At 36.3% G+C, this 13,013-nt stretch overlaps 1 protein-coding gene across 1 annotated transcript in view; it reads right to left on the reverse strand.

The window, feature by feature from the left end:
* Window positions 1-13,013, reverse strand: part of LOC131216958 (CHD3-type chromatin-remodeling factor PICKLE) — a 116,939-nt gene that overhangs the window by 33,612 nt on the left and 70,314 nt on the right. Inside the window, exons 22-24 of the mRNA XM_058211603.1 lie at window positions 12,667-12,799; window positions 12,459-12,552; window positions 12,199-12,273 (exon numbers count right to left, since the gene is read on the reverse strand). Coding sequence (XP_058067586.1) covers window positions 12,199-12,273; window positions 12,459-12,552; window positions 12,667-12,799 — 302 coding nt within the window. The remainder of the gene's footprint in view (window positions 1-12,198; window positions 12,274-12,458; window positions 12,553-12,666; window positions 12,800-13,013) is intronic.

Genomic DNA, 13,013 nt, shown 5'->3' on the forward strand with positions numbered 1-13,013 from the left:
TGCACGTGGTTTGCAGGTGATTGTGTGCATCCGCACGGATTAGTCTCACCTTAAAAAGGACCAGGGACACCTTGTCGTAATAAAAGGAAAAAAATTAAAAAAAAAAAAATCAACACAAAATGGATCCAGAACTCAAATTAATTTCATACTTTTTTCTATTCAGTTTATACCAAATGCACCCTAAATGATATATATTCTCTTTAACGTTAAATCGTAGAGCTTTTTCTTATGATTTCTTACTTCTTAAGTGGCCGAACACCAAATTGATGTATGACTTATTTGGAATGTTTTTATGGATGGTTACAATCATGTTGACTTATATGTATTGTGGAGTGATGGTTAAAAATCAAAATATCTTTTTTCATTGCTCCACGAAATCAAATGCCGCTATTCCTAGTCTGTTTTTAAGGAAATTTTCTTGGAAAAAAAAAAAAAGATAGATAAAGAATCAATTAATTTTTAAGTAATACCATGCGATGATAGTATTGTTTTCATTCTTTTATTTATTTATATTTTTCATTAAAAAATCATTAAAAAAAACTTAACGATTAGTGATTCGATACGATTAAACCCCTAATACGATTTGCAATACAGTAACGATTTTGACAACATTGATTAGCACTACTTCCTTAAGGGTACTTCCATCTACTCAAGCCATAGTTTTCTACATACACTATGGTTTACTAAATCACATACAAAAAAATGTAAAGAATTCAACGAGGATAAATTTATAAATGCAAATTACCTAGAACCTATAGGTAAACCGCCAAGTGCAATATATATATATATATATGGAGAGAGAGAGAGAGAGAGAGAGAGAGAGAGAGGAATGCTCACTTATGCACCTTCTTACGTGAGCACCCTTGCGCACCTTATCGTGGGAAGTTTCAATCCCACATAAGAAACTATCCCTTGGTAGTTAACTTCTTTCTAGGAGGGGGGGAAAAAAGGGAGTAATCCCATACCAGCTGGACCATTGAATGGAGTTTGTCAAAAGTGTTACATTTAATTCATGAATCAATATTCTAGGCAATGTTCGAAATATCAGTATCACGTTACGCATTGCACCATTGGGATATGGATATGTATCAGTTACATATCAGTTGTATCACGTAATGTATTGGTTGTTGTTGGAAACATGGGGAAACATTGGGAAATTGGTAGAATTTTGACAACCATTGGGATATGGATATGTATCAGTTACATATCGGTTGTATCACGTATTGCATGTGATATATCAGTTGTATCACGTAATGTATCGTTGTTGTTGGAAACATGGGGAAACATTGGGAAATTGGTAGAATTTTTCAATGAAACTTCAGTGATCGTTAAAAATTACATCAATACACACTAATAAATCAAAACATTACAAAAATAATAATAATAATAATAATAATAATAATAATAATAATAATAATAATAATAATAATAAAATGCACATAATAGGTTTTCTTTGTATGGGGTCCTAAAATATGCGTTGTCTAGCTAAATTGATGCAAGTATAATCCAAGTCTATTCATATAATTTATGAATGTAAGAAGATGGGTCGAAACACAAGCAATACATTCAAAAGAAAAAGAAGAATCACTAGATTAGGTTACATACATGTTTGGACACAAACATTGTAACCGATTTGCAAGAAATTGGGCAATTTTGATTTTTTTTCAATTTTCAGCAACTTGGCCATCTCCTCCAAATCTCGAAATCAATGCTCCCAATCCATGATTTTTCATGCAAAACATGACAAATCATCGATTTGTAACCAATGTTGTCAAACCACATATGTGGTTCTATACGATCACATATGCTTGTGCGCATATGCGATCACCCAATCGCATATGCGGTCACATTTTTTATTTTATTTTTTAAAAAAAAGGAGAAAATTTGGAAAAAAAAAAAAGTAGAAAAATATAAGAACTTACAAGAAGCTTCCCTAAGTCAATAGATAACTAATATAGTAATTTTACATATATAAAATTAGTTTGTGACTTGTTAGAAAAAATGAATGAAGTACATCAAATTCAACATTCAACAATATAGTTAAGTAATAAAACAATCAATAAGCTATTTATTGTACAAATTCAATTTTGAACTTACATCTTAATGTTTATTATTTATACATTATAACACTAACACTACTTACAAGTTACAATTTACAACTTAGTTACAATAACACTAAGTTACATTCAACAATATACTTACACAACTTATAGTTACAAGTTACACTACTTATGAAAGTTTGATTTTTTGCAAAAATAAAAAATAAACAAATAAAATAATGTGCCAACAATTCGCGGATATGCGATTGCATATGTTGTATGCGATTGCATACATCGCATATGCGATCGCATATCCTCACACATTTGGCATATGCAATCGCATATGCGATGATGGCATATGTGATATGCATATGGGAATTCGCATATGCGAATATGCGGTCGCATTTAACAATACTGTTTGTAACAATTTGACACTAATTTAACATGATTTACAGAAGAAAAAAAAATTGATCGAAAATAAAAAATGCTCATCGGATCCAACATGTGGGATATATCCCACTACTTGTGCGTTTCATATCGCACAAGTGGGATGCAAGATGTATCATGGGATATATCGGCCGATATCATCGATACTTCAAATGTTGATTATAGCGAGGAACTAACTTTTATCTTCATAGAGAAGTAAGCTTTCTCTACAAAAATTGGCATGAAATACACCTAAGAGTACCTTACCTTCTCTTTCAAGGTGCCTCGTGAAATCTGGAAGAAGTGTATAAAAAAGTGCGTGTAGATGATATGCATAAAAATCTATGATTTTTCATGCAAAGCATGACAAATAATGGATTTATAACAATTTGACACTAATTTAACATGATTTACAGAAGAAGAAAAAAGGATCGAAAATCGAAAATGCTCACCGGATCCAAATATCCCACTACTTGTGCATTTCATATCACATAGGTGGAATACAAGATACATCGTGGGATATATCAGCAGATATCGTCGATACTTCAAACATTGATTATAGGGGGGAACTAACTTTTATCTTCATTGAGAAGTAAGCTTTCTCTACTAAAATTGGCACGAAATACCCCCAAGAGAAGTGCCTTACCTTCTCTTTCAAGGTGCTTCATGAAATTTGGAAGATGTGTATAAAAAAGTGAATGTCAATGATATGTATAAAAATCTATGATTTTCATGTAAAACATGACAAATCACGGATTTATAAGAATTTAACACTAATTTACCATGATTTACAGAAGAAATTAAAAAAAGGATTGAAAATGCTCACCGGATCCAACATGTGGGATATATCCCACTACTTGTGCGTTTCGTATCGCACAGGTGGGATACAAGATATGTCATGGGATATATCGGCCGATATCATCAATACTTCAAACGCTGATTATAGGGGGGAACCAACTTTTATCTTCATAGAGAAGTAAGCTTTCTCTACTAAAATTCGCACGAAATACCCTCAAGAGAAGTGCATTACCTTCTCTTTCAAGGTGCTTCATGAAATTTGGAAGATGTGTATAAAAAAGTGCATGTCGATGATATGTATAAAAATCCATGATTTTTCAAGCAAAACATGACAAATCATGGATTTATAACTAATAGACACTAATTTAACATGATTTACAGAAGAAAATAAAAGGATCGGAAATAAAAAAATGCTCACCGAATCCAACATGTGGGATATATCCCACTACTTGTGCGTTTTGTATCGCATAGGTGGGATACAAAATATATTGTGGGATATACCAACAGATATCATCGATACTTCAAGCGTTGATTATAGGGGGGAACTAACTTTTATCTTCATTGAGAAGTAAGCTTTCTCTACTAAAATTAGCACAAAATACCCCCAAGAGAAGTGCATTACCTTCTCTTTCAAGGTGCTTCATGAAATTTGGAAGATGTGTATAAAAAAGTGCATGTCAGCTTTTGAACTCTCCTTGCTAGATGGAGGTTGCACCAAGTTGGCAAGCAGCATGAAACTTTTGCCAGATCTTTTATCATGGATCTTGACAATACGAAATTTCAATCTCATGCTAGGGTGCTCCTTGTAAGCAACTTATTGCATCAGCACCCGGGTGCAATGCAAAAAAGGCAAGGTGGCTAGAGCATTTCCTATAAGCGACACGATGTCAGAACCTGGCTGCAATAAGAAATGGGCAACAGTTGGTTAGGGCATCCCCTGGAAGCAACATGAAGCAACAACTCCCAGTTGCAGTGAGAAGTAGGCAAGGGTTAGTGCGCCATTTTGGGACAAATGCAGGTACGGAAGCTAGTCTAGGAGAATAAGGTTCATCTTGCCATGTGGAATGTAGGAACATTGACATGTAAAAATATGAAGTTAGTAGTTATAAAGAAACGAAGGAGAGTTAACATAGGTTGTTTATAGGAGACCACGTGGAAGGGGGCAAAAATTAGAGAAATTGATGAATATTAACTTTGCTATAAGAGAAAGGACAACAATAGAAAAGGGGTAGGGATAGTGGTAGACAAAGTTGTGGTCATTAAGAGTGCAAGTGATAGGATTTTACTAATAAAGTTTGTCTTGGGAGGAGATAATCAATGTTATTAGTATAAATGGGCCGCGAGTAGGATTACACGATAGAATCAAGAGAATTTTGGGAGAAGATGGACAAACTAATGCAAGAAATTCCAAACAAAGAGAGGGTATTTGTAGGAGTAGCCTTAAATGGTCATGTAGGAAAGAGAGCAGAGCATATGAGAGGATATCCCTTTGCTTAGTGCGTTACGATAGTTTTGAGCGAAGGTGAAAACGAGAGTATACACAATATGAGAGTTTTTAGCAAAGCGAAAAATGAGAGTACACTCGATACGAGAGTTTTGAGCAAAGCAAAAAACGAGAGTACACCTAGTGAATGTAGTGAGCTTATAAGGAGCATAGCGACTTATAAGCAAACAAAGTGAAGCTAAGCTACTTGATTTATTCAATTCATTCATAAATCTTATAAGCACAGGGAACACCCTATCGTTATTCCTTTCAGTGATACCTCCTTCAGTCAGTTCACCAATTGAGAACACATGCCTTGCCACTTGAGAGTACCCGAAAATAGGTTGTTTTAGGAGCAAGGTGTCCCATATTCGTTATGATACGGCCGTATCAGCGGATACGTAACGGTAACGGCCGACACCATTACGCGAAACGGGGTCGAAACGGGTACCCTTACGTCCCCGTAACGGCTGTTACGGGCTAAAGAAAATAAGGAAAAAAAATTTAGGAAAAAAAAAAAAACCATACCTTTTTTTTTCCTTTCTTTTCTTCTTCTCCTCCCTGCTCTCTCTCTCTCTCTCTCTCTCTCTCTCTCTCTCTCTCTCTCTCTCTCTCTCTCTCTCTCTCTTTTCGATTTCCCTCTCTCTCCCTTCTTTTTCATTTCACATCGGAAAAAGAAAATCGGAAGGGGATTTGGCTAGTGTACCACACACCAGCAGCTATATAGCCGTTGTAGATACGTGTCACGCTAAGACGAGCGCTGACACTCCTCGAGCTCCAAGTTGTACGAACGGCTCAAAGGAGATCAAAGTTACATGGGCTCCACAATGATGTATTTTATTATATCTACACCATTAATCTATTTTTAGATGTCATTTTAGAGCATTATCCAAAAAATGAATCATATCCTAAGATCGTCTGGACCACACCAAAAATAGCAGCGGAGATAATGATTTTCACCGTTAAACAATTCGTAGCCCCTCCATAACGTTAATTTTCCATCTGATCTGTTAATAAGGTCAAAAAGACCTGAATGAAGAGGAAAAACAAATTTCATGTTGATCCAAAACTTCTGTGATCCCAAAAAAGGTTTCAATGGTAGACGTTTAATCCCCAACTACTTTTAGCAGTGTGGTCCACTTGATAATTAGATCTGTATTATTTTTCATGTCAAGCCTTAAGGCGAGCTCGTCAAATGAATGAATGGTTTAGATATAACACATACCGCATGATTAGACCCACAGGACTTGCTGACGTCAAATAAATGGACTGCCTACGAGTTACGCAGCACGTCCCAAAAGTTAATAAAATGTACACGTGCCACGTGGGGCCCACCATGATGTATGTATTTTATCCATGTCGTCCATCCATTTTGCCACATCATTTTAGGTTATGATTCAAAAAATTAGTAAGATCCAAATCTCAGGTGGACCACAGCATAGGAAACAGTGGTTATAAAATGCTCACCATTAAAAATTTCTTAGTGTCCAGTTAAATGTTTATTTTCCATCTAACCTATTAATAGGGTCAAACTGACGTGGATGAAGGGAAAACACACATGTCAGCTTGATCTAAAACTTTTGTAGCCCCAATAAATTTTTAATGGTGGTCGTTTAATTATTGTTGTTTCTTATTGTGCGGACCACCTGAGCTTTGGATTTGCCTCATTTTTGGGCTCATGCCCTAAAATTATTTGGCAAAATGGATGGATGGTGTGGATATAACACTTTCATCACGAGTGGGGTCCAAAAAACTTTGACACTCGTGTGCAACACATCACAATCCGAGTCTACCTAATTCCGACCCTTAAAAAATTGTACATGAGACATGTATTAACTTAAAATTTACCAATTAAATTATGGACTGTAATTGCTTACTCAAAATGCCAAAATCAAATTGTTTGAATAGTTTTAATTGTTAATTTGTGGACGCTTATTTTTTAAAATAGGGCCTTTTGATTTTATTTTTTTCATCATTCACTATCCAATAAATGTCCACCAATTCACAAGTGGGATAATGCAAATAAATTGCATGAATTTGAGGCTAATTTGGGGCATGGATTGGTCCTCCAAGTCAGCCCCAAATTGGCAACGCGATCTACGTGAATTTAATTTCATTTTTTAAAAGAACTATTGGGAGAAATTATATCAAATTGTTAAGTATATAAATTAGATATTTAGAAAATTAAATATATGAATTTTGTAGTCAAATTTAGGTTATCTGGTTCATAAATTCATCACACAGTCCGATACAACTTCTCACCAAAGAGTGGACCGTTGCACTACCATAAACATGTTTCAATTTATAAATGAATGCATATTTGGAATGCTTAGAATATTCCGGATTTAATCCATATTTTTTCATATTTTTTTAGCCAAAAAAAAAAGAATTTTGCACCATTACGGGCCGTTACGCCCCCGTATCGCTGTTAGGCTCCCGTATCTGTATCGGTTTTGGAGGTCACCATTACGTCAACCGATACCGATACGGGACACCTTATTTAGGAGTGTCTAAAGAGAAAATCCAATCATATGAGGAAACTTGGTGGTGGAATGATGATGTACAAAAAGCTATCCACAAGAAACGTTCATGTTTCAAAGCTTAGCATGAGACTAGAAACGATGAAAATTTTGAACAATATAGAAATGCCAAAAAGTTTGGTAAGAAAGTAGCAAGTTAGGCTAAACTTAAGGAATAACGACCTTTAAAATAGACCGCGAAAAACAGAAGGTGCAAACGATGTCTTCAAACTCAATAAATAAATAAATAAATGAGAGAGAGGATGAGTAGGGACTTAATCACATTCAAGGTATCCCGTATCGGTATCGGTTGGCGTAATGATGCCCTCCGATAACGATACGAATACGGGGGTGTAATGGCGACACGGGGGCATAACGGCCCGTAACAGAGCAATTTTTGTTTTTACTTTGCTAAAAACATATGAAAAAATATGGATTAAATCCAAAATATTCTAAGCATTCCAAATATGCATTCATTTATAAATTGGAACATGTTTATGGTGGTGTGACGGTCCAATCTTTGGTGAGAAGTTGTATCGGACTATCCGATGAATTTATGAACCGGATTACCCGAATTTGACTACAAAAATCACATATTTAATTTTCTAAATATCTAATTTATATACTAAACAATTTGATATCATTTCTCCCAATAGTTCTTTAAAAAAATGAAATTAAATTCAGGTAGATGGCGTTGCCAATTTCAGGAAGACTTGGAGGACCAATCCATGCCCCAAATCAGCCTCAAATTCATCCAATTTATTGGCATTATCCCACTTATGAATTGGTGGACATTTATTGGATAGTGAATCATGAAAAAAATCAAAAGGCCCTATTTTAAAAAATAAGCGTCCACAAATTAACAATTAAAACTATTCAAACAAATAGATTTTGGCATTGTGAGTTAGCAATTACAGTCCATAATTTAATTGGTAAATTTTAAGTTAATACATGTCTCGTGTACAATTTTTTAAGGGCCCGAATTAGGCGGGACTCAGATTGTGAAGTGTTGCACACGAGTGTCAAAGTTTTTTGGGCCCCACCCGTGATGAATGTGTTATATCCACACCGTCCATCCATTTTGCCAAATAATTTTAGGGCACAGCCCAAAAATGAGGCCGATCCAAAGCTCAGGTGCACCGCACCATAAGAAACAACAATAATTAAACGTCCACCATTAAAAATTTATTGGGGGCTACAAAAGTTTTAGATCAAGCTGACATGTGTGTTTTCCCTTCATCCACGTCAGTGTGACCCAATTAACAGGTTAGATGGAAAATAAACATTACAATGGACCCTAAGAAATTTTTAATGGTGAGCATTCTATAGCCACTGTTTCCTATGGTGTGGTCCACCTGAGATTTGGATCTCACTAATTTTTTGGATCATGACCTAAAATGATATGGCAAAATGGATGGACGGAACGTGGACCTTTTATAACTCATGCGATAAAAGCGTGCTGTGTAACTCATACGCAGTCCGATTTCTTTGGAAGCGGATTGGCCGGTGTACCTCACACCAGCTATATAGCTGTTGTATTGACGTTAGCAAGTCTTGTGGGTCTGATCATGAGGTATGTATTATATCGAAATCATCCATTCATTTGACGAGCTCATCTTAAGGCTTGACACGAAAAATAATACAAGTCTAATTATCAAGTGGACCACACTGCAAAAAGCAATGGGGGATTGAACGTCTACCATTGAAACCCTTTTAGGGATCAGAGAAGTTTTGGATCAATATGAAATTTGTTTTTCCTCTTCATTTAGGTCTTTTTGACCTTATGAACAGATTGGATGGAAAATAATCGTTATGGTGGGCCCTACGAATTGTTTAACGGTAAAAATCATTATCTCCACTGCTATTTTTGGTGTGGTCCAGATGATCTTTGGATATGATTCATTTTTTGGGTAATGCTCTAAAATGACCACTAAAAATAGATGAACAGTATAGATATAATAAATACATCACTGTGGAGCCCATGTAACTTTGATCTCCTTTGAACCGTTCATACAACTCGGAGCTCGAGGAGTGTCGGCGCTCGTCTTAGCATGACGCATACCTACAGCAACTATATAGCTGGTGTGTGGTACACCAGCCAATCCACTTCCGATTTCTTTTTCCGATACCAAATGAAAAAGAAGAGAGAGAGAGAGAGAGAGAGAGAGAGAGAAGAAGAAGAAGAAGAAGAAGAAGAAGGCCCGCAGCAGGGCCGCAGCCGCAGTAGTCCGAGAAGAAGAAGAAGAGGAAGAAGAAGAAGAAGAAGGAGAAGAAGAAGAAGAAGAAGAAGAAGAAAGAAAGAAACAGGTATTTTTCCCCTTTTTTTTCCTATTTTCTTTAGCCTGTAATAGCCGTCACAGAATCGGGGGAGTGCCCGTTTAGACCCCGTATCGCTAACGGTGTCGGCTGTTACCGTTACGTATCGGCCGATACGGCCGTATTGTAACAGATACGGGACACCCTGATCACATTACGTACAGTAAGAGTGATGACCGGAGGGTATTAGATAAGGATGGTGAGATTAATAAGAAATGGAGAAGCTATTTTCGGAACCTATTAAATGACAACCACCCTGAGAACATAAGTATGGAAGGAATAATAAACTCAAATGACTCCGATGATGATAAATACTTCCGTAGCTTTAGGATATCTAAAGTGAAAGAAGCTTTGAGAAAGATGAAGACAAGAAAGGCCCAACAAACATACAATATGCCAGTTGGTAGAGGTTTTAAAGTGCATGGGAGATACTAGTTTAGTTGACAAAGTTATTTAACAATATTGTAAGGTCAAAGAAAATGCCAGACAAATGGAGGAAAAGCACTATGGTACCTATTTACAAGAATAAAGGAGACATATAGAGCAACGCTAACTATCATGGGATAAAACTTAGTAGGCATACTGAAACTTTTGTAGAGAGTGGTCAAGCAAAGGTTTAAGGGGTGAGCCGAATGCATCAAAAAAAATCAATTTGGATTTATGCCATGAAGGTCAACTATTGAGGCTATTTTCCTACTTAGATAACTAATGTAGAAACACGAGGAGAGAAGGGAAGGATTTCCACATGGTCTTTATTAACTTAAAGAAGCATATGATAGTGTCCCTGGAGAGTTGATCTGGTGGGCATTGGGAAAAAGAAGTTTCAAGAGGATATATTGACATATTGGAACCAATAACAAATGTGAGGACCACCAACCAAGAAGCAAGTAATTATAGTAGGGTTACACCAGGGGTTGGCATTGAGCATGTCAATTTATTGTTGGTATGGATGAATTAACGAGGCATCTATATGAAGAGGTCCCATGGTGTATGTTGTTTGTAGATGACAATTTTGATTGACAAGAGGGAGGACATAAACATAAAAGCTAGAATTACGGAAGGATGATTTAGAATCTAAAGCTTTGAAAATTAATCGAGCTACAATAGAGCATATGGAATGCAAGTTTAGCAGCGATAGACTGGAAATGATGAATTAGTTAAGACTGTTGACAAAAAAGTACTCCAAATGACCATGTTTGATATCTTGGTCTAATAATTCATGAGAGCAGAGAGATTGAGAATGATGTTGCTCATAGAATTCAAGCTGGGTGGAAGAAGTTGATATGTTTCTCTAGAGTTTGATGTGATCGCCGCATACCAAACAAACCAAGGGGGAAATTTTATAGGACTGCTATAAGACCAGTAATGCTTTATAGAGAAGAATGTTGGGTAGTTAAGGAGAAACATGCTCGTAGGATGAGCATAGCTAAAATGAGGACAATGAAATGGACATGTGGCAAGACAGGGAAGGACAGAATTAGAAATGAATGCATGAGAGAGATTTTAGGAGTAGCACCAATAGGAAATAAGATAAGGGAAAGTAAATTTAGATTGTTTGGCCATGTGGAACGGAGACCAGGAACTGCATCAGCTAGGAGTAAGCTGGTTCAACTTGAAGGCTCAAAAAAGGAAGGGGGGAGGCCCAAAAGGATGTGGGTGGACGTTGTATGAAAAGACTTGAGTACATATGGTTTAACTAAGGATATGGTCAGAGATAAGAGTGGTATGGCGGAACAGAATTCATATAGCTTGCCCCAGTTACATGGTATAAGGCTCACCTGATGATGATGATGATGATGATATGAAAAGCTGCAAATTTTATGGAACGAGGATGAGAAGAAATATTAGGAATAGAAATTTGGGATTTTTGCAACTTGCCCGCACTTGGGGTCAATGAAGGAATAGTTTTAATAGATGCAAGCACTCAAAGCTTTGTTGCATAAGGTCACGTTCATTAGTAGCCGTTGCTCAGAATTATGGCCGCGTCCTTGTTAAGCATTTTAGAAATGATATAGGGTACATGTAGATTTGGAAAACAAAGATATAAAAAATAAACATAAAAGAGAGACAATAGGAAAGAAACTTTCCAAAGTAAATCAAAATTCTAAGAACACAGCTTCCACAGATTCTTACTTCTTAGAGAAATATTTTGTTCACTCAATCAGAAGTGGCAGAAAATGTACAAGCATCAAAAGCATTGTAAAACACCACTAGCCTTCTACATTTCCTGCATCACATTGGTGCACCATGTGATTAATTATGAAGCTAGGCAACTGAACCACACTCCACAGTGAGTTCTTCCTATAGCTGCACGAAGCGTGAAGTGACAATAGATTCAGGTGTGGGAGAGGGGAAGTGTCTATTTCAAAATGCTACCAAGTATAAAAGGGATAGGAAGTGGGGGTGGGAGCGGGACACAGAACCTAGAAGGATCATACAACTAAGGTTCTCACTAACTCATATGATCATGCTTAATAGAATAAACATGTCTCCTCATTACAAACAAACCAATATCAGACTATAATGTTACTTTAACATCCTTATAACATAAAATTCAACGAAAAAAACATTAAGGTAACAGATGGATCATGTTTAGAATAAAGGTCATTCTACGTACTCCTTAATTTCCTCCAAGGATTTTTGCTTCATTCGAGGAACAAACTCACTCCAGTCAAAATCCCCCAATCCATACCTGTAAAAAGTAAACAAAAACAAATCTCAGAGATGCAAAAATTAAGCAAGAAAAAGAGGTCATCCACTTCCCTCAAAAGAAAGCGATAATACCCAGAATATGGTCCCAAGGGGTGCATGTGTGTGTGAGAGAGATTTCAATGGGATGGTCAGAAAATAGAAAGGACCAAAATACAACTAACAAACCTCATCAATATTTGGACAAATGCAGCCCTTTGATTTTGATTAAATCCAAGAACTTTAAATGACTTCCCTTCACCTTCCATCAGAGGATTTGCTTCTGAAGTATCCATTTGTGAAGTTTTAATTCAAACTAGTGACAATCAGAATATATATATATATACAAAATACTGGAAAATATAGGGTGAAGATATAAAAGGACATGGAAAGATACCGCCGCGAGATTTCTTCTTTGAAGCGTGGGCCTTCTTCTCAGTGTCAAACCAATCAGCTTCATTGCCATCTTCTTCATCATCTGAACTCACATCTTCCAAACCAGCTAGGTCATCGTCCTCGGCAGACGCAATCTGATTTAAAACCAAGACCACAGACAAGCTGAGCAAGGAGTCTAGGACGTATACATTGTAGGCAACCTATGTTTGGAAAAAGTAATTTATTAACAAGAATCTAGAAGAAAACAAACTAAACAAAACTAATCTTCTGTGAGTCCAGCCAGAGGATTTCTAACAAAATGAAATTGATAAAAGAACTAGAAGTAATGCTCTGACTTGATGAGCATAC

This window comes from Magnolia sinica, chromosome 10, assembly GCF_029962835.1.
Source record: "Magnolia sinica isolate HGM2019 chromosome 10, MsV1, whole genome shotgun sequence".
In the NCBI taxonomy this organism is placed as follows: Eukaryota; Viridiplantae; Streptophyta; class Magnoliopsida; order Magnoliales; family Magnoliaceae; genus Magnolia; species Magnolia sinica.